The sequence below is a fragment of the Furipterus horrens genome, unplaced genomic scaffold (assembly GCF_987537825.1).
Source record: "Furipterus horrens unplaced genomic scaffold, mFurHor1.1.pri manual_scaffold_2, whole genome shotgun sequence".
Lineage (NCBI taxonomy): Eukaryota > Metazoa > Chordata > Mammalia > Chiroptera > Furipteridae > Furipterus > Furipterus horrens.
The window spans coordinates 177983910-178006642 of NW_028327172.1; the positions used below are offsets into that span (position 1 = coordinate 177983910).

At 30.3% G+C, this 22733-nt stretch overlaps 1 protein-coding gene across 4 annotated transcripts in view; it reads left to right on the plus strand.

Annotated features, from left to right (window-relative positions):
• TECRL (trans-2,3-enoyl-CoA reductase like) overlaps positions 1 to 22337 on the plus strand; it is a 73263-nt gene extending 50926 nt beyond the window's left edge. Inside the window, exons 7-13 of one of the 4 annotated variants that reach the window (XM_090268150.1) lie at positions 1730 to 1835; positions 2967 to 3039; positions 3414 to 3457; positions 15548 to 15605; positions 20382 to 20467; positions 20989 to 21034; positions 21826 to 22337. In XM_090268150.1, the coding sequence (XP_090124276.1) occupies positions 1730 to 1835; positions 2967 to 3039; positions 3414 to 3457; positions 15548 to 15605; positions 20382 to 20467; positions 20989 to 21034; positions 21826 to 21953 (541 nt within the window). In that variant the 3' untranslated portion in view covers positions 21954 to 22337. Of the gene's footprint in view, positions 1 to 1729; positions 1836 to 2966; positions 3040 to 3413; positions 3458 to 15547; positions 15606 to 20381; positions 20468 to 20988; positions 21035 to 21313; positions 21528 to 21825 lie in introns of those variants that run through there. The other 3 variants (XM_090268151.1, XM_090268153.1, XM_090268152.1) reach the window with 3 other exon arrangements.
• The last annotated feature ends 396 nt before the right edge of the window (positions 22338 to 22733 follow it).

Genomic DNA, 22733 nt, shown 5'->3' on the forward strand with positions numbered 1-22733 from the left:
TCACCTGAGGATATGCTCATCAATTTTATTTAATTTTTTAGATTTCATTTATTTCTTTTTTTTAGAGAGAGGGGAAGGGAGTGAGAAAGAGAGGGAGAGAAACAATAATGTGTGGTTGCCTCTCACACACCCCCAACCAGGGACTTGGCCCTCAACCCAGGCATGTGCCCTGACTGAGAACTGAACCAGTGACCCTTTGGTTCATGGACCAATGCTCAATCCACTGAGCCCCACAAGCTAAGGCAATGCTCATTGATTTAAAAAGGGAAAGTAGAGAGAAAGAGTGAGAGACAGAGACAGAGACAGAGGCATAAGAGAGAAATGTAGATCAGTTGTCTCCAGCATTGCCCCTGTTAGAAACAAGGTCATAGTGACTCCCAAACCAGTAAAAAGTCATTGGTAACAAAGGGCAAATGTAATTAAAGGGTCTTAAGGGTAAATGTAATTAAAGAATCTCTGAGAAGGGAGTAGACAGCATTAGCATATTCACAAATCACAATAAGGGCATTTAAACTAACGCGTTAGATTGTAACTCTGGAGTATCCGGTCATGGAGAAATGGGGAAGAAGGAGAGGGGAGGGGAAACTAGTTGCCTTAGGGCTGGGAAGCTAATCGATCTCACTTTAGGATGGCAATTTTAGGGTGGGGAAGCTAAGACTATAAAACCAGGTTCCTTTGTCTATTTGGCGCACACATTCTCCTGACTGTGAGGGTGTGCCCGGCTCTGCAGACTCGTGAATAAAGGCCTCACTTTACTGCTCAAGTCCTGTGTCCCGGTTTTTATTGTGAGCGTTTCTCACACCCCCACAGGGATGGAACCCACAACGTAGTTGTGTGCCCTGACTGGGGATCAAATCCACAACCTTTCAGTGTACAGAATGCTGGTCCAACCAACCAACCCTCTTGGCCAGGGAGGCATGCTGATTTTATGCTCAATCTTTGTTAGTACAAGTATGCAATCTCTGATCCATATTTATTTTCTTTAATAATAGCCAAGTTTTGAAATTTTATATATTATTTATAACAAAATAAGTATATATGTTAATGGAAATACTTTATGTATAAAAATAAAATATACTTCTGTAAATGACAATTGACATTTATTTTTAAAATAGAAATTATATATATGACAAGAAGGGGTAATAACTCAAAGCAACAGCAACAAAAACCAACACACGAAGACACAAACAAAATACTGTAGTATATTAGATTGACAAAACCAAACATAAAACTAAAGCTGAACAAAACACAAGTCGAATTGCTTCCATAAAAAATGAAATTTAAACTTTTAATTTATGGTACTTGCTAAAGGACAACCAGAAAATGAAAAAGTTATCCTGAATGTTATAAAATGTCAAATGTATTCTAAGAAGATTTTGGATATTTTTAAAACTTGTAAATTATCTGCTTCAATTTACAGCTATTTTGATATGAGCACATTTGCAATTATTATATTCATATATATTCCTGGAGCAGGTATGAGCATATAGCATATGACAGGTATTATATTTCTAGTGTCATCAGAAGTAAATCTATAGGGTGTTATAACAGTACTTCTATTAATAAATACATTTTAAATTTTTCTAAAATACAAGTATTAAAAACTTGTGTTTTAGTTACTGGAAATAATATTCCATAATATAGATTATCATAGTGAACTAAAAAAGAAATGCATAAGGCAAGCCAGATTTTTGGACAGGATTTAATGTTTGTTTTGTTTTCTTTCCAGCTTGGCCTGCTTCTGTCATTCTATACACTATATCCGGTATCTTTTGGAAACTTTGTTTGTTCACAAAATTTCTGCAGGGCATACACCTTTGAAAAATTTGATAAAGGTGGGGATTAATTATTTTGTAATTTTAATTATTATTGAGATATCGTGTGTATCAGATCATCTGAAAAGTAATTTAATCATGTTTATTTCCCTCTAGCTTTTTTCTATTCAAGTTATCAGCATATCTTAAACATTTTGTTCTGAAATGTCATTTCCTGCAGTTGCCTTCAATCTGTAACAGTACATAAAAACTTTTTATTGTTGAAATACTTAACATTGAATTCAGATACTTTGAGAAGGAAGAATCTCATATATGAATGCTTCTATAAATATACATTTTTGTGATTAAAATAATACCACACCCATTTTATGTTGTCTTTGTTCTTCAGATAAATGTTAAATGAAATAGTTATTAACCATTACATAATTATCATGAAAATAGAAAATTTTGAAAACATTTAAGTGAAAATGTACATTACATATCATGCCGTAATTCAAATATTTAATTCAAATTCAAATTTATTTTAATTTATTTCCAATTTAAATTTTATTTTCAATATCGATTATGTCCTTACTAAAATCTTCCTTTTTTTGGCAAACATCTGTTTTCTAAAAATTTGAATAAGGTTGCCATTTCATGGTTATCATTGTAAAGAAACACTAAATTCTAGAAATCACTGAAACCTCAGAAATCATTTAGTGTATCTTCTCTTTTGACTTTTTAAAGTTTGGAACTTCTAAAATTAGCCCATTTCTTGCCTTTTCTTATCAATCAACATGCATTCCTCCTATTGGTTAAAAAATTAATTATTTATTTACTTTTAGGAAATGATTATAAGTATATCTTATGTAATAAATAATGCATTATTTGTATTACTTTATTATTAATTATTACTAAATAGAAAAAGTAATTCTTACAAAATACATGGTTACATTCACCTTGTGTATAAATACCTATTTATATTAATAAAGGATTAGACAAAAGAGTGCATTTTTCTTTATTTTATTTTATTTTTTGCATTTCTTAAGTGATATTAAATAGGTACATTTAAAATGCTAAAATGTTAATTTACTGGGTGAAAAGCATTCAATTTATCCAACTTAGAAAATTTATACCATTTTTCATGCAAAATTATTGAAGTGTGGCATGTACATATATAAGCTCCTAACATTTATTTTGTGTTATTTGCAGGGCTGTGCCTTTTATTGGGGGTTCACTTCTTGGATTGCCTACTACATTAATCACCCACGGTATACACCGCCATGTATGTAGAATTTCTTTTTAACTAACCCCTTACCAAACTGAATGTGTATACACTCACATAAAGCTAGAAGAAAGAAATGGAACTATTAATACAGACGGTGAGCTTATCAGATAAATTTATCTTTTAGCATTTTTGTATATTTCAACTTTCTCATGATGAGCAAGATGGCATTAGGACATTGTATTAAATTTAATTTTAAATCTTTTTAGCTTGCAAAAGTATCATCCAAAAGGTCAATTGTATAATACACAGTGCTTTAGATTAGAGGATAGTGATATCCTCCTCTAATCTTCACAGAACCTTGACTAAAATATGTGTATAATATGACAATACCAATTATGAATGTTTGTATAACTTCTTTTTCTCTTTTCTAGCATTTGGAAACAAGCAAGTCATAGTATCTACTATCATTTTTCTGGTATGTATTATTTATATTAGTTGCTAGTCATGCTCTAATTGTGGTATTATTAAAAATGCAAAACAGATTATATTAGAGTATTTGTTATGCAGATAATATGATCTATTTTTATACACTATGCATAATGGTATTAAATGAAGTAAATTAAATAAGTTCCCATAATCAAGTCATTAACTCTTTTAATCAAAATGTTCTACTCATCTATGAAGGACAATTAGAATTCATTTAAATTTAGTAAAATCTGAAAAAATTATACTCGTAATTCTTCCTATTGTCTACAAAGGTACAATTTATAAACCTCAAAGAGCAAAAAGTTTTAAAAGTCTAACATATGAACAACCAAAAACCCTCTTTGGCAAAATTGTTATAGATGCAAACATAGTCAACATTTTTGAATGAAACAAGGATCTTACCTAATTGTTCTCAGGTTAGTTCTTTGATCATTTTATTTAATTTCACATATCATTGTTTAAATTGGGTACAAATCAATCTGAGTACAATGGATTTCTTATTATTTCTGAAAAATATTATCTATTAGACATATATAGGATACAACAAAAATAAGTTTACAACTGTTTGTACAGAAAATGATACAATATATAATAAATACTAATACAAGAATAAACTTTGTTTTGCATACTTACAACTGTAAACTTTCCCCCACCTTGTATTTAGCTTCATACACCATAAAATTCCATGCTTTATTTTTTGTTCATGGTTATCTCTGATTTTTGTCCTTGATAAATTGATTCTAATACTACAATATAGATGTAACAACTAGTAAATTGATCAAGTTTGCCTATAACCAACACATTATAGTTCAAGGTTATTTTTTTCATTCATAATAACTGAATGTATAAGTGTGTATCTATGAAATTTGCAACAAATAATATGTGGAAAAATAATTGGAAAGTAAAATTAACCAGTTTTTATGTCCAGTTCATTTAAAGTATTTTATATTAAATTTATTAGTATATAGGAGAAACAATTGTTACACAGTAGGAACCAAGAGGAAATCCATAGATCAATCTCCTATAATTCAAAAATCTGCCAGAAAACACCTATCTTAATTGCAAGTGCTAAATTTATGCTAATAAAATGTTTGCAAAATGTCTTGTTCTTCATTTATTGATCTGTGTACTCTCAACACAAGAGGTGGGAGAAGCATCATTCATTTAAAGTTGGCTTTTCTCTGCAATTACTGAGAAAAAGAAAAAACAATCTTACAAGGATGGTAAAGATTATGCCATGCCAAGAGCTATAAAGGGAGTGGGCCTTCATTTAAGTTTGGTGTGGTATAAAGAATGGATCAAAAATAAAAGCTTTCCAGAGATTGAATGTACATATACAATCAGAGGATAAACTGGATTGTTCACAATAATACAATGGTATAAATTTTAAAATAATGCAGTTTCATCCCTACAGGTAACAATTAAGTCAACATCCATACATGTATCCATAATCTAAAGTCAAAGTAAACTTCAGAGTCCTTTATTAAATGATAAAGGGAATAGGGTTAAATAACAATTGTCCCTGTGCTTTCTCATCACATCTAAGTGACAGGCAGGGGCACTGAAATCACTTGGAGGAGGCATATATTTGGAGTGACTTGGTGTATATCTCACTTATTTTGAAGAGAATAAGTGAACTCATGAAACACTGCACCTCTCCGTGTTGCACAAAACAAACTGTTTTGTTGTTATCTGGCATTTAATCCGACTATCAGACCCACTGGTCATGGGTTTCTCTAACTTGAGTGAAGTGATAACTAAAAATTTCAAACTCAGACTTGAGTGTTTTAGTATAATATATAAAATGCATTCCCTGAGATCTTAACCAAAGCATTCTGGATTCTCCCCCACCTTGGTTCATTTTTAGTACTTTGTTAAAAGGTTACCCTTTCATTAAAGAAGTGAGAAAAGAAAAGAAGATAATTAGTCAAAAAAACATCCTTCATGAAGAACGTTTTTCTTTCATTAAAGAATATAGAGAGTTAGAAGGAGCATCATTCCCCCTTTTACAATAAAATAAAAGTGATCGAAATACCAAACAATGTTGGCTTTGCTTTTGCTGTTAAGCCAGGCTATCACCAGGTAAGATGGTATATCAGAACCCTGCAAAATATGATTGTAGTTAATCCTTAGTTACTCATATGTGAATCATCCATTTTGTGAACTAATCATTAACAATTATAATTTTCTTTTTTTGCTCCCTGTTTTCTTTTTATTGCTATTCCAAGTTTCCTAGTATAATAAACAGAATATGCTATAAGCACAAAAGGAAAACACTTTACAATGGATACCTAATGTATTCAAAAGTTAAGTAATAATACCTTGTGTAAAATCTTTGATTTTGCTGGGTTTTCCACATTTAGACTATATTACAAAAAGTGTATTATTACCTTTCCCTTTGTGTAAATTGTTTATTTCAATATAACCTTTTCCCTGAAAAATGACTGATATTAGAAATTTACAAATATATCAAGTAAGTAGAATAAAATTTGTCTTGTAGGAAAAGATATTCTGATGTCTTTATAAAGTTGTCAATTCTGTAATATGTTTTGTAAATTTTAATATTTTGTTATTTTATAACTAACAATTATGTTTTTTTTTTTTATCCACACTTCCTCTCAATTTTATTTTTACTCTCTAGAAGCAATTATGGACATTTCACCAAAAAATAATTTTTTCTGCCTTTTTTTACTGTCTCTTCAGTAATGCATGGCATGGAAAGAATAGATAGTTCATATCTAAGTTTGAAAGTACTGAAAACTACCCTTCTCAGTTTTGCCTCTGTGTTTTCAGTCTCTTTAGTAGTTACCCACTCATTTTGGTTAAACTTTTTATTAAAATGCAAATATTCTTGGAGAAGTAATAAATTATGCTCTTACTAAGTGGCCTCACCTTCTATTGTAATATTTGGCTGAGAAAGACCTTGGGAACAGGACAGAAATTTGATTTTGGGAGAGAATGATGGAAACGATATATCCTAGCTTGTAATAAAAGTAGAGGAAAGGGTGGCCCTGCCGTGGGAAGCACAGAAAGTTTAGGAAACTGCTTGGATTTTGTATTTGTGGGTGAGAGAGTGAGAGACATGAAATGTGCCAAAGTTAAGAGCTTTTATTCTCAGCAGTCTGTTTAAGTTGGACTGTGACAATTTTTTTTCTGAACCTCTGATTATTATTGATAAACCTCAATAGAAAGGTTGACATTTAATTTTTATTGAAGACAAATAAAAATATAAGACTTTGTGTTTTCTTATCATTGCTTTTTTTGTTTCCTTTCAATTTTGCTGAACTATATAAATAATAAATACAGAGGAATTAAGTTTCATACCTAATTTTAGTTGGAATTATTATATCTTATATAACTTATTTATAAAACTAGTTTAAAAATTAATGATGTTTAATTACTGCATATATATTTTATTTTATTGTAATTGATTATAATTATAACTATTTTTTTCAGCTAAAACTGAGTTACTCCTTATACTCATTATTTCAATTAAAATCAGCAGCTACTATAACCATAGAAATGATTGTTGTTGGAATAGATAATGTTAAAGCCAATATAAAAATAATTACCACAAAAGTGCCTTTTAATAATGAACTAAAAACAAAAAAGTATATATAAAGTATCTATTTTAATTAAAAATATTATTGTATGGTATGATTGTTATACTCTATTCTTATACTGTATATGTACACTCTTGTGTTATACAATAGCTCATGAAAGCTATATGGATTAAAAACAAAATTTAAGTATCCCTAGAACTATGCTAATGAGGTAGACAGAAATAAAATAAAGATAAACCATTTTAAACATTAAATCAATTCCATAATAAATACTTCAATTTTATAGAGCAAAAACACCATCTCCTAGGACAAAGTTTATACAATAAAATATTAGTTTCATGCAACAAAAAAGCTCATAAAATAATAACATTTAGTTTACACATTATGCAGTAATATAAATGCAATATTTTAACTTTTAACTGAAATCCTACAATTATTCATTTTCAAAAGTGAAATATATTGTTTAAAGCAAAGAAAACAAAATGGATAAAAGAGAGTCATAATAAATGCTGCTGGAACAACTAAACATACACATTTAAAAAAAGAATCTATGGACAAACCTTACACCCTTCACAAAAAGTAACTTAATAGATCTCAGGTCTAAATGTAAAATGCAAAATGATAAAACTCTTAGAAGATAGCATGGGAGAAAACCTAGATGGCTGTAGGTATGGCAATGGCTTTTTATATCCAACACCAAAGGCACAATCTAAGATAGAAATTACTGATAAGCTACTTCATTAACAAGCAAAGGAGAGAGAACCTCATAGGTGGAGAACAGGCTTACTGCTCTGCAGGTGGGGTTAGGGGACAGAGGGATCATGTATAAAAGTGAACATGGACAAAAGTGTTGTTATTGTTGAGGGGACAACGCTGAGTGTAGGTGGGTATAAGGGAGTAAATGTTAATGAAAAAATACAATAAAACATCTGAACAGATATAAAAATTAATAATCACATTTTGGGAAATAATATCAAGAGAAGGTCAAACCAAGCATACACAGGGAAAATCATTTGCAAATAATTTCATAAAGGATTGTTATATAAATCACATAAAGAACTCTTGAAATTCAACAATAAGATGACAAGCAACTGAATTAAAAAATAGGCCAAGTCTTTATTATAGAGATATACACAGGACAGTAAAGCATACCAAAATAAGTTCTGCATTTTCTGTCATTGGATCAATGCAAACTAAAACAATGAGGTACCACTATATATCTATTAGAATGGCAAAATAAAGAACATTGACAACAAATGCTAGAGAAAATGGGGAGGATCAGGAACTCTCTTTCATTGCTGGTAGGAATGCAACCAAGATGGTACAGCCAGTATTTGGAAGAAGTTTTGTAGTTTCTTGCAAAATTAAATACATTCTTACCATATGATTCAGTAACCATGTTCCTTGTTATTTGCTCCAATTAGTTAAAAACTTATGTCTACACAAAATCCTGCATAAGAATATTTACAGAAACTTTATTCATAAAATTACCAAACATTGGAAGCAATGGAGATGTTCTCAGTAGGTGAAAGAATAAATAAACTGTAGCATATCCAGACAATTGAATGATATTCAGTGTTAAAGGATAATGGGCTGTCAAGCCATGAAAGGATGGGGATTTGAAGTGCAACATAAGGAGTGTAGTTAATAATATTGTGACAACTATGTATGATGCCAGGTGGGCACTGGAAATAATGGGGGGATCACATTGTAAGTATATGATTGTCTAAGCACTACACTGCACACCTGACATTAATACAAATATTGAATATAAACTGTAATTTAAAAATAAAAATAAAATATATGGAAAAACCTGAATTGTATTAATAAGTAAAATATGCCAATGTAAAAATGCTACGTATTCTATGATTCCAACTAAATCATACAGTAAAAATTATAATTGATTGCCAGGGGACAAGGGACTGGGGATTAGGGATGTACAGGAGGAACAAAGAGAATTTTTAGAACAGTGAAAACATTATGTAACCATAGTAATGAATATTTGTCATACATTTATCTAAACCCTTAGAACTTAAAACACCAAGAGTGAACCCTAATTCAAATTATGGATTTGGATGATAGCGATGTGTCAATGTAGGTACATCAGTTATAACAGATGTATCACTCTTGTGGGCAATGTTGATAATGGGAAGGCTATGGATGTATGGTAGCAGGGTGTATATTGGAAATCTCTACTCCCCCTACTTTACTGTAAATTTTAAACTAATCTAAAAAACTCTTAATGAAAAAAATGTATTGTTTAGCATATATATTTTCTGTTAAACTCTTAGTTAACATATTGAACACATTTCTTCTGAAACACATGCATGTTATCTTTTTATTATTTTAATAGAAATGTATATAAAGGGGTAGATATATAATTGTATATAAATTAGTAGATATTAGGAGTTAGAATAAAATTCCATAATTTTATGAATATAGTTACACAAACTATTGTAAGTTTTAAGACTAATTAATGCTGAGATAGTGTAATATTGCTTATATTATTAAATAGTCTCAGCCTATGTGAATATGACTTACCCTTTCAAATAGAAATCAACTTCTAAAAATCAGAATAATTGACACATTTTGTAGATGAAACCCTCTATAATTATATATTTAGCCACTATTTCATTATTATTGAAATATTGATTTAGGTAAAATAAATAAAAGTTATAATTATTGTTAATATTATTATTATAAATAGAGAAAATAAAATATAACCAAAATTCAAATCAACCCAGATTATGAGTTAGAAGCATTTTAGAAGATTCTGTATTTTATGTTTTTATTATTTTTGTTAAATATTTTATTTTTATACTATTACAGTTGTCTCAATTTTCCCTTTTGCCTCCCTCCACCCAGCCTGCTCTCAGTCCCATAATTTAAATAAATTATTAAGAAGGCTATCACAATGCTCAAATGATAAAATTATAAGATATTATTTTTGCCAATAATTAATAATAATAGTAGTACATATAAAACTGTGAGGGGAACAGACATGTACAGAAGGAAGACACATTATTTTCATTTCTGTAAATACAGAAGTGGGCAAAAGTAGGTTAATTATAATAAATATTACAATAATAAATAATAATAAAAGAATAAACTGTTTCACATACAGCTGTAAACCTAATTTGCCCACCTCTATATATTATGAGATCATAAAGGTTATTTGTTTTTGCTGTGAAACACCAAATGATTTTACTAAGACAGAATGACAGAACCTACTACAGATTCTACATTAAGATGTTTGGATTTTGTTCTATGAAAACATCACTTTTACTTAAAGTAGAAAAAGTTTAACTTGATGAAGTTTGGGAGTAAAAACAATATATAAGTTATATAAAAGTGGATCTCTGTAGTAACCTTCCCTCTCTCCCTTGTTTTAGTCAGATTTGATCATTGTTATTTGGCATCTTTGCTCCCAAAACAGCATGCCACTAATGAAGCAGTAAAGAATAGGTATCTTTAATGATGAAAGTCCATATATTCTGATCCAATCATATATTTCAATCTAGGACACTGAAATTCAATGTTGAATATTTTCAGAAAAAAATGTAGAGCATAATGTGATATGTGATATATCACTTATAATATATTAACTATGTCCTTTGTGGACTATTAAATTGATACACCCACACTATATTTTGTTAAATACTTAGTAGTACTGATTAAAAATAAAATTGAAATGTCAGAGGCATGGGGTGCTTGAAATATGAAAGTTTTTTTTTTTTTTTACTTTCTAAATCAAAGCACTTAAGAAAAAGGTGATACTCATGTATAAATACTGTGATTTTTTTCAATTATATTAGCTGACGATTTCATATTTCTTATTAGCTATGTAAAGATTACTTTGAAGAAAACACAATGGACTATTGAATCCTTAAAACCCTGCAATTATTCAAATGAGTGCTAGTGTGAAATAACAAGTAGTCAAATTACTCAGTAAAGATTATGTAAAGTAAGCACAAATGAGTAATATTTTCTTTAAGCCACACATATGTATTCAACTGTAAAGACTATTTAATTTTTCATTAATTGCTATTTTAAAGTTTATTAATTCTTTAAAACACAACCTTAGCAACTCTATTGTTTTTAATTGTGGTTAAAACAACCTTAAATTCACTTGTTCTACTACTATAATGCAGAAAATGGTTCTTGTATATGATGTTATAATATTATTTCTATCTTAATATATATAGACATGTCCCTTAGTATTTTTCTTACATTTTTGTATATTTAATAGCTACAATTTATTTACCATTTTTGTTACACAGTGACCATACATAGTTTATAGTACATAGCATCTTTATGTTTTATTATTTAAAATAAGTTAAAATTTAAATAATGTAAATCAAACTTAGTGATAGCTAAGGCCCCCAAACTTTATTTATTAAATTGTTTTATAACATATAATATGCCAAATGAAGACATCTAATTTTAGTAAGAATCAACTCAGGAGAAATGTATAAATCATTCCAAGAAATGTTGTTTCACAGTTAAAGTGTCCCTGGAATTTTAATCAGAGATAGAACCATATATTGAATTTGTAGCAGTGACTGAATTTTTCAATCTTACTGAATCTACACCAGGGGAAAATTATATCAACCACTTCTAATCTAGGTCAATTAGTATCGCAGACTCTGTTGGACTCACCTCTTCCCCAGAATATAAAGCCAATTCTTAAGATGAAAGTTAAAAATAGTCATAATTGCTCTTAAAAAATCAATGAGGGAGTCATTAATTTGATGATAAACTAAGCATCTCTAAGCATATAAATATAGTTGTTCTTTTTTCCTTCCCATATCCAGAATGTATATAGATAAAGCATTTCATTAGTATAACTACTGATTGGGCTGGGGATAGTGCACATAATGCAAATTATTACATTAGTATAAGGCTATTCTACTGGACTAATTGAAACAAAAATGCTATATTATTCATGGTTCATGCTTTAAGTAGAAGGTTAATGTTTTATTATTTAGTTCTGTTGTGGTAAGTAGGAAGAAAAAGTACGTTGTTGGTTGAATAAATATAAAAAAATTATAATAATAAAGTAAATGTATTTTACCAGAAGAAAAACCACATTTTCTAATATAGAATTCATTCTCAAATATTTTATTTTTATAATAAATATGTTCATCGTATATCATATTTTGTATTTGGCCCTGTGAGTGATGAAACTAAGTATTACTGGGTGTCTGGACTCAGAGATGAGCAAAAGATATGAGAACCAGACATATAATAACTAATTTGGCAATTAAGTATTTATAGTGTTGACAATGTGTGAGACAGAAATGTAGGCAAGTAATATTAATATAGACTAATTTTCTGGATAAGTCTCTATTGATGATGTTGGTAACTAATATAATTTTATTGAACAACTTATGATAGTACTTATTTTATTTTGTCATTATTTAATACCTATGAGACAGTAATTTATATTTGCATTTAGATGAAGAAATGAAATTTCAAATAACTAAATCACTTAAAGTGTAAGTAAAAGATATAGCATTCCAAAACAAGCCCATCCAACCAAAAGTCCACACTTTTAACCAGATTAACACATAAATAATTTCAACTATAATATTATTATTTGAAAATTCAAAATTATGCTTTGCATTTTAATAATGAGAAACTAGAAGCATCTTCTACAATTATAAGAATAATGTTATATGTGAATTAAATGCATACAAAAATGCTGAAACAAAAAAGAATAAAATCAGTTATATGCTGAGAGATTAATAGCATTATAAACATTGAATTTATAAACTCCACTAAAAGACTACTCGATATAATAAGTGAATTTGGCAAAATCGCAGGGTACAAAATAAATATACAGAAATCTAAGGCATTTCTGTACACCAACATTAAAATAGCAGAGACAGAGACAAAAAAGAAAATACCATTAACTATAACAACAAGAAAAATAAAGTACCTAGGAATAAACTTAACCAAAGAGATAAAAGACCTGTACACTGAAAATTATGCAACATTGAAGACAGAAATTAAGGAAGATACAAACAAATGGAAGCCAATACCATGTTCTTGGATGGGAAGAATCAACATCATTAAAATGGCCATACTACCCAAAGCAATTTACAGATTCAATGCAATCCCTATTAAAATACCAATGACATATTTCACTGACCTAGAACAAATACTCCAAAAATTCATATGGAACCGAAAAAGACCCCAAATAGCAAAAGCAATCTTGAAACAGAAGAACACAGCAGGAGGAATCACGATACCAGACATCAAACAATACTACAAAGCCACTGTGATCAAAACAGTCTGGTACTGGCATAAGAACAGACATGTAGATCAGTGGAACAGAATATAGAGCCCAGAAATAAACCCAGGCCTCTATGGTCAACTAATATTTGATAAAGGAGGAAGGAACATAAATGGAGTGAGAAGAGCTTCTTCAACAAATGGTGCTGGGAGAACTGGACAGGGACATGCAAAAAAATGAAACTAGACCACCAACTTACACCACACACAAGAATAAACTCAAGATGGATCAAAGACTCAAATGTAAGCCGTGACACCATAAAAGTCCTAGAGGAAAACATAGGCAGGAAAATTTCAGATATCCCACGTAACAATATCTTCACGGATACATCTCTTAAGGCAAAAGAAATAAAGGAAAGAATAAACAAATGGGACTACATCAAACTAAAGAGTTTCTGCTCTGCAAAAGAAAACATCAGCAAGATGAAAAGGAAACCAACCATATGGGAAAACATATTTGCCAATGATATTACAGACAGGGGACTGATCTCCAAAATATATAAAGAGCTTATATGACTCAACATCAAGAAAACAAATAACCCAATTGAAAAATGTGCAAAGGACCTGAACAAACAATTCTCTGAAGAGGACATACAGAAGGTCCATAGACACATGAAAAAATGCTCAACATCATTGGCCATTAGAAAGATGCAAATAAAAACCACAATGAGATACCACTTTACACCAGTCAGAATGGCCATCATCAACAAATCAACAAACAACAAATGTTGGCAAGGATGTGGAGAAATGGGAATCCTACTGCACTGTTGGTGGGAATGCAGACTAGTGCAGCCACTATGGAAAACAGTATGGAATTACCTCAAAAAACTAAAAATGGAACTGCCTTTTGAACCAGCAATTCCATTGCTAAGATTATACCTGAAAAATCCTAAAACCATAATTCAAAAAAACTTATGCACCCTTATGTTCATAGCAGCCCTGTTTACAATAGCTAAGTGCTGGAAACAGCCTAAGTGCCCCTCTGTAGATGAGTGGATCAAAAAATGGTGGTACATTTACATAATGGAATACTATGTAGCAGAAAGAAAGAAAAACTCCTGCCATTTGCAACAACATGGATGGAACTAGAGAGAATTATGCTTAGTGAAATAAGCCAGGCAAAGAAAGAAAAATATCATATGATATCACCTAATACAGGAAACTAAAGAACAACACAAACAAATGAACTAAATAGGACAAAGAGTAGAATAGCAGTCAATAGGGGGGAGGGAGGAGGGAGAGAAGGGGGATAAGTAAGGGAAGGGTCTAGTCAAGGAACGTGTATAAATGACTCATGGACATGGACAACGGGGAGGGATATGATTGCGGGAGAGGGGGTGGGTTGGGTGGGGGGGAGCAATGGGGAAAAAAGGGGAAAACTGTAATTGAAAAACCAAAAAATAAAAGAAAAAAAAAACATTGACTTTAAAACAATGTATTATAGTGAAAATCGAATGACTCAAACAACAAAGATTTTGGATAACAACTCATTATTAATAGTATGATATTTATATGTTAAATACATACTTTGTGTTAAATAGGATAAGATGTAAATGGCAGCCAAGGAAAAGGGTCTTACATTCCGGGTATGTATGCCTCAGTTTGGAACATTAGCCCCAGGAGATGTTGGTAAGGCTTGAGCTTCTTATAGGATCATAATCACCTACTAACAAAGACAACTAGTAGATGTACATAAATAAAGGGTCTAATGACAGACATGCAGCCAGCGTCTGTGTGGGACAATACTACTTACAAAGGGTTTTGTAAATCGAGCTGAAACCAGTTGAGAATCAAACTGCCAACCTTGCAGTAGAAGAACTGTTTCTGTGTTAATAAATTTGTAATAAGCACACCTATATCAAGTTTATCTTAAACATCACAACTTGTCTCTTTATGACATAAAGATTTACCCCCTATACCAAGTACAAAGCAGATAATCAGCATGGCTTGATTACCAAGTAATTTGAACATAGTTATCAAGCAGAGTAAATAATATCTTAAGAATTTCTAACTCAGTGTGACATTATTTTGATTCTGAATATGCCCAGGAACAATATTTTTTGTCAGGATGCAAAATTCCTTTTCTTATAATTAGAGTAATAGTATAACTATTGAATCTTTGGAATTAATATATTACATAAGTTGTTATATATCTACAGAATACATTTTTTTTTAAGAGACACTAGTATAGCACACTGAAAAAATAAAATGTTTTTCAGATTTGTGAAGCTGGAAATCATTTCATCAATGTAGTATTGGCTCATCCGAATCACACAGGTAAGTTTTTTTTTTTTATTTTATTTTAATCTTTTCTAGAATAAATTATGTTAATTATTGTTAAGAAGCCTTAGTGAGAAAGACAAATATTATATAGTTTCACTTACATATGGGATCTAAAATACAGCAAAACAAAACAGACTCACAGAAACAGTAACCAAAGATGGTAACCAGAAGGGAGAGGATGGGGTATGAATGAAAAGGGGAACATATTCAATACTATTGTGATAGTTTACATGATGACAGTTAATTACTAGATTTAGCAGGGTGATCACATTGTAATGTATGAGGTATATCCAAAATGTATCCAGTCATGTAATATGAAAAATAGAGACATTTACTGAAGAAGATACAAGGTATAAGAAACATTGTACAATGATGCCTCAGTCCCCTTCAAAGTAGGCACCTTGAGACCTCTCACAGTTCCCCCAACTTCTTTTCCATTGCTCTAAACACCCTGCAAAATCCCTTGTTGGAATCGCTATCAGCTGCCCTGTTTTCTTGAATGACAGAATAAATTTTGTCCTGCCAGGTTTCATGCCAAGATCCTGAGTCAAAATCTCAGACACAGTAGTTTTTGGAATCCCCAGACCAGCTTCTAGTTCTCACACTGTCATCACTGATATTTGTTGATTGCAGCCTGTACACGTTCAACCTTCTTAGGTGTTCCTCCAGTGGCAGGTCTTCCAGAATGTGGATCACTTTCAATAGATTCTTGACCATCTTTGAAGCATTTGTGCCATGTTTTTACTAACACTGCACTCATTACATCATCCAAATAGTTTCTGTGAAGGAACATTCAAGCTTAATGCAAAATTTGATGTAGATTCATTGTTCTATTTGTTCAGTCATTTTTGAATGTGATGGGTACATAGTACACATGTTCACTCAACAGTGTCTACTGCCTCCACTGCCTAGTACAGTGAAGTCGTCGTTGTTCACACATGCCCATTCCAATCCAATATTCTTGGCTGCCAGGTTACACTGAAGTCATGCAAAAAGTTCTCATTATATTAACAATGGCTGGAATTTTTCTGGACAGACCTTGGCATAAAAATGTTGAATCACTATATTCTAAACCTGAAATGAATATAACCAATACAAGATTGTACACAAACTATACTTAATCAAGAAAACAATTTTTGAATGGCAAATAGCAACAGTTGGAAACATTTAAGATATGTCCCAATACGTAACTTGTAATGCCTAATTTTTCCAAATATTTGAACTAAATTACATGCCTTAAACAGGTATGAATGACCTGTGGACATGGACAATGGTGTGGGGATTGACTGCAGAAGTGGGGAGTGGGATATATAGAAGAGGATAAAGGCGGAAAAACTTGAACAACTGTAATAGAATAACAGTAATAAAAAATAGTGGTTTCTCTAAAGTAAATGGTGAATGTGCACACCCACTCTCCCTCTACACACACCCCAAACAAAAAGCTCACTTTAAATGTGAAAAAAATGAACACATTATTAAAAATTGAAGCAGTATGAAGTCCATTGATGAATATACCAATTACTTAAGTTGTTGCTCAATCTTGATCTAATTTGCACAATGATTGATACCAACAATGCCTAGGAGAACATTTGGAATTTGGTAATTGGTCAACTATATTAGTTGATGATTTCATATTTCATATTTAGCCATGTAATGATTACTTTGAAGAATATAGAATGGACTACTGTATCATTTAAAGATATTTTGGGTAAATCAATTCTTCCATTCAGGTTCAATTATAGATAGGGATTCACATAATCCTTATTTACACAATACATAAATTAATTGTACAGTTCAAACAGCAATGGTAAAATACAGACTTCTTGTTGTGATTGATCCAACTGAAAATATAAAGATGCATTTGTCTCTGCAATTGTGTTTTAATGTCTCTGAATTTTTTAACATTTTCTTGTTGTAAATACGTTTGGTGGACTGATGAAGCATATGATACACTTTCCAGGAAAATGTTTATATATAATGAAATACTTAGAATTGCAAAGAAACTTTGTTATACTAGAATATTTGCAAATGCATGAAAAATGTTGTAATATAATATGTTTCATATTGTGACATTAAATAACACTGTAATAACTACTTAAGTTTTTTAAGCATCAGTAACCATATGTTATATAAAGTACTCCAACAAAATAAACCTACCCTTATCTAATTTTATATTTTGTCACCTTATTAACAAACTTCTAAGTCCAATCACACATGTATTCTCTCATAACTTGCTTGTTCATACTAGCTAGGTCCTGCAACTTCACTGGAAAATAAGGCCTTTTTTTTTTTTTTTTTTTTTTTTTTTTTTTTAATTTATCAAGTCCCGAAGAACCGCAGGTAGGTTATATTGAGATGTAATCGTAGCTATAGCTTGGGGTTAAAGGGAGCATGGGGGAAATCCTAAGGGAATTTCCTTGCAACATAGTAGCCTCTGTACTATATTTAAGCAAGAGGTGTGCTAACTTTTAATCTGGAGGAATGGGCCACTTCCTAGATTGAAGAAATTAACAAAAAACTATATGTTACAAAAGTTTTGTGAACAAAAACCTTGGTTTAGCAGACCTGCTTTGGATTGGTGGTGTATACCCTTTGGATCTTGACTATTGCTACAAGTAAGTTTTGGACCTGATCTTCAGCTTTCTCAACTTTTCTCTCATTGTAGGAAATTAGAGGCTCTTTGTATGGTACCAAGGAGATCCTCTAGTTTTTACAGTTGGCTTTTAATTCAATTATCAGTTTCAGTTTTAGGCACCTTTGTCAAGAACATTGATAGTAATCACCACTTAATTCCATTGGACCAAATAAAGCATTTCTTTCCACCAGCATAACATACCAGTATGCCCCTGGTAAATGGTTTTATACATGTACAGCTATCTTGAACCAGCAGCTATGTGTTCTGAACCAACATCTATGATGGGGTACCAACTTCAGCCTCCTCTGTAAGCCATTCAACTCTAAAATGTCATTCCAGCATCTTCTTTTGGGGCCACTCCTGTTGTCAACTACTGTAGGTTTAGTTTTTGGGGATGCAGATGATGAGACAGAGATTAACAGTCAGGAAGTGTGTTAGCGAGTAATTTTTTTTTTTTTTATGGAAAAAAAGAAATCATGTTTGGATAGGAAATTAAGAGAAATACACTATCAATGAGAGTCTCACATGAACCTGCGGAGCATTATAAAGCTGGGATAAAATAATGTTGTACTGAATTGAGACATAGATTTTCCATATTGATCAAATATTGGATGAAGACTAAATGAAAAAGTGAGTGTAACCTTGGGTGAGGTGGTTCCCTTCATCCACATAACCTTCAAAGGGGGGACCCGAGAGTTGAAGGTTCCCAGTCAGCAGTACTCCTTGAGTTTGTGGAATAAACCTTTTATGACTGAAAACTTTAGGTGGTGAGGCATTGTAACATAAAAAACTCTTCAGGCTTTTATTTAATAGAACTCTATTATAAATAGTAAGTAAAGGTTGAGAAAAGACATAAAGAATTAAATGAGTAATACCTATCGTTACAATTAACAGCAACTATGTACACTTAAGACAATATCTATGTACGTATGTGTTTCTGTGTCACAATACATATTGTTTATTTAAAGTACAAACTACAGCTGCAAGAAAAATGTATTTGTGGACCCTTGATCAGCCACTCTCTCCAGAGGCTGATCAGTCATAAAGTAGAGGTTTTAAACCAGATTAACTTGTATGCAATTTCCACCTCTGAAATTCAGTTACTATAACATAAATATTTTTCTCAAATATTTATTTTGATGGTTACATGGACACTACACAAAGCTCTTTATATAAATGTTACCAAGAGAATCTGTAGTACTAAATGGTGTACGTGTTTATCCTTATCTTGAAATGAGCAGTTCAAAAAATCTGCGCAGACCTTAATATATTTTTACTTTGATATTTCAACAATAGTTATAATTTTGTTTCATCCTGACTTTAGAATTATAACTAAAGATATTAGTTTATCTTTATCTGTTTAAATCTTTCTATAGAGAAAAACAGTATGGTTAAAAGTCAAATTTACTTTTATAAATGTCAGAGTTCAAAGTTCAACTTGAAATCATTATAAATTTGTTATCTAAAATGTTTCTTGAAAAAAATTGAAAGGTGAAAAATAACTAATAAACATTAAATGAAAAGATGCTAAGGATAATGAAAACTGTAAATAACAATCCTGATTACTGAACAGAAAGAATTTATGTGGTATTTCTGAATATTAACTATACTGATATTCACTGTACTCTTACGTGAAATATTATAACTACTCATATAAATGGCATCCTTAAAAAATTTCCTTTAAGTTTTCACTTATTTAATAGAAAGGGAGGTTTAAATTATTTAATAATCTCAAAATATTACCTTTTTGACACAATGAGAATAGGAAGAGGTATGCAAATGTTAAAATGCATTTATTAATCTCAGTATGCAATATCACTGTAATTATTATGATAGTCAAAGTATAACATTGATGTTTTGTTTTATTTAAACTGTTATGGAATTGATTATCATTGCATATTCTGTAATTTTACAACAACATGGTCAGAAAATGACAGTTAAACTATTAGAGTCAAAAGGCCATAACATTTAAAAGTGGTTCACATCAGAGTTTTTTGTGTAATAAGTTTTTATAAATATACAATGGCATTTCATATGGTACATAGTTGTTCTAAGGAATTTAGAATTATATAACAAAAATATGTTCAAATTTGCAATATGTAGCATCATTGACATTTTATTCTCTTTTCTAAAAGGAACTAATGCCTGTTTTCCAAGTCCAAATTATAACCCTTTCACATGGCTGTTCTTCCTGGTTTCATGTCCTAACTATACCTATGAGGTATGCTATTCTGTATGTTAATAGTTAAACTTTATTTAATGATATAATAAATGCATGTGTTTATATATTTAGATCTATATTATGATAATATGTATGTTTTATCTGTAGATATAGCATAGACAGAGATATAAACTATGATATTGACTTTAATTAAAGTTATATGCATAGAAAATTGGAACATTTCAGTGACACTTTTCCCTGGAAAGAAGAATATTTGTATATATATTATCTATATTTAAATAAAATTGAACAATTTTCACATAAAATATCAAGATATTTTGGGATTTTATTTTTTTATAAACGTTTTTGGAGTAATGTCTTCCATTTCCTTATGAATATGATAATGTTTCATAGGATTGCTTATGACTTAAGCAGATTTAACACATTATTTGGGAGACATTTATTTCTACCTGTGATTTGTCTACTGTGTTTTAAACTTTGAATTACCTATTTAATGTTACAAATGAACAAATTACTAGATTCTTCATAGGTATGTGGTAACTTATGTTTCCATCTAACAGATTGGATCATGGATTAGTTTCACAGTAATGACACAGACACTGCCAGGTAAGACAGAGGTTTATTTACAATTCAAGTAACGTTACCTTTAGAAGTGATTTCTGCACAAGTTGCTGTAGTTCTAAAGTTTTTTATGCTTGCAAAAGGATTTTATGCTTTTGTTTTTATTTTTATTTTGGATTTCTGTATAGTTTTAAAATATAATGGAACATTATTAACTATGCATTGCTATGCATTGTGTTCTAATCCAAGCCAGGAAATTTAGTTAAAAAGAAGTAGTGGTAATGGTTCATTTAACTTTAAACTCTCTCTTTTGTATGTGCACAGACATGTGTGTGAGCTCTTCAAGGGTCCATGAGTGCCTGTGAAACGAAGACTGGGAGCATGAGTGTATAATCTCAAATACTGGCACTTTAGCACATGCAAGGAAGCTAAATTTCGATTAACTGCATGCATTAGAAGAGATATTTGTTATGTCAGTTATACCCATTATTTTTCCACTGTATTTGTGTAGAGGTATATTATATGCATATGACAACTATTATTGAAAAATTCAGAGACACAAAATTCCACATTTGGAAGTACTTTGTGGCAACAGGATATAAAAATATAGATACATTTTGATCTCTGCTAGATACTTTCTATGTTTATTAAATCATGCAATAAATATTGACTGAACATATTATGTTAGATAATGAATATGAGTAAATAGAATAGAAAACTATACAACATTTGAAAAATATTTTAAGAACAATATATGATAGCTTTTTTTCTAATATAACTTGCTATATCCATCACAGAAATAAAAAAGAAAAAACAATTATTTCTTTTTCTTCTAGTTGGAATTTTTACACTTCTGATGAGTATCCAGATGTCATTATGGGCAAAAAAGAAACATAAGATTTATCTGAAGAAATTCAATTCTTATATGCGTAGGAAATCAGCAATGATTCCATTTATATTGTAAGAAAATAAATGATTTTATCTCATATATAAAAAAATAAACATCATCTCACTAATCTACTTGGTCAAGTATGGTTGACTATTACGTTCCAGAAATTCACAACAACGGTGTTTTACTAAGTAAAACTATAAAATGGTAGTAATCTAAGTAAATTTAGAGTAATTAACTTAGGGCAAATGAAAAACAGAAGTTATAGATATAAGTAATGAAAAATAACTTCTGATATATTTGCAATGGATTGGTCCTTGAAAAATATTTTTATTTCATTAAATATTTGCTTAGGACACTTAAAATATCTGAAATTTAAATTAAATAATTAATTAAATCTAAATTAAATTACTTAATTAAAAGTTGTGAAATTTAAGTCACTTGAATTTTATACATTAATTTGATAGTAATTAAATTTTTCCATCATTGTTCAAAATGCTATTGAGAAGAACTTAATGTCTTATGTTAGGAGTTCAGTATGTTCTGGAAATTTTACCTATATTAAAAGTGAAATACTCATAATTAGTTATGTATCTTATTTATTCATAATACCTACATTGTATGCTATCATTCTAAAATTATAACAATATTTTTAGACAATATTTATTAAACCACTTCAGTATATATTTATTCATATTTATATATACATTATATTTATATGTAAATATGTATATAAGTAATGGATTGAAAATTTTTGTTTTAATTTTACAGTTTCTAATTTCTATATCTTCTCAAGCTTTGTGTGTATATGTGAATATGTACATGTATTTTGACAAGGAAATGACTGATATTATA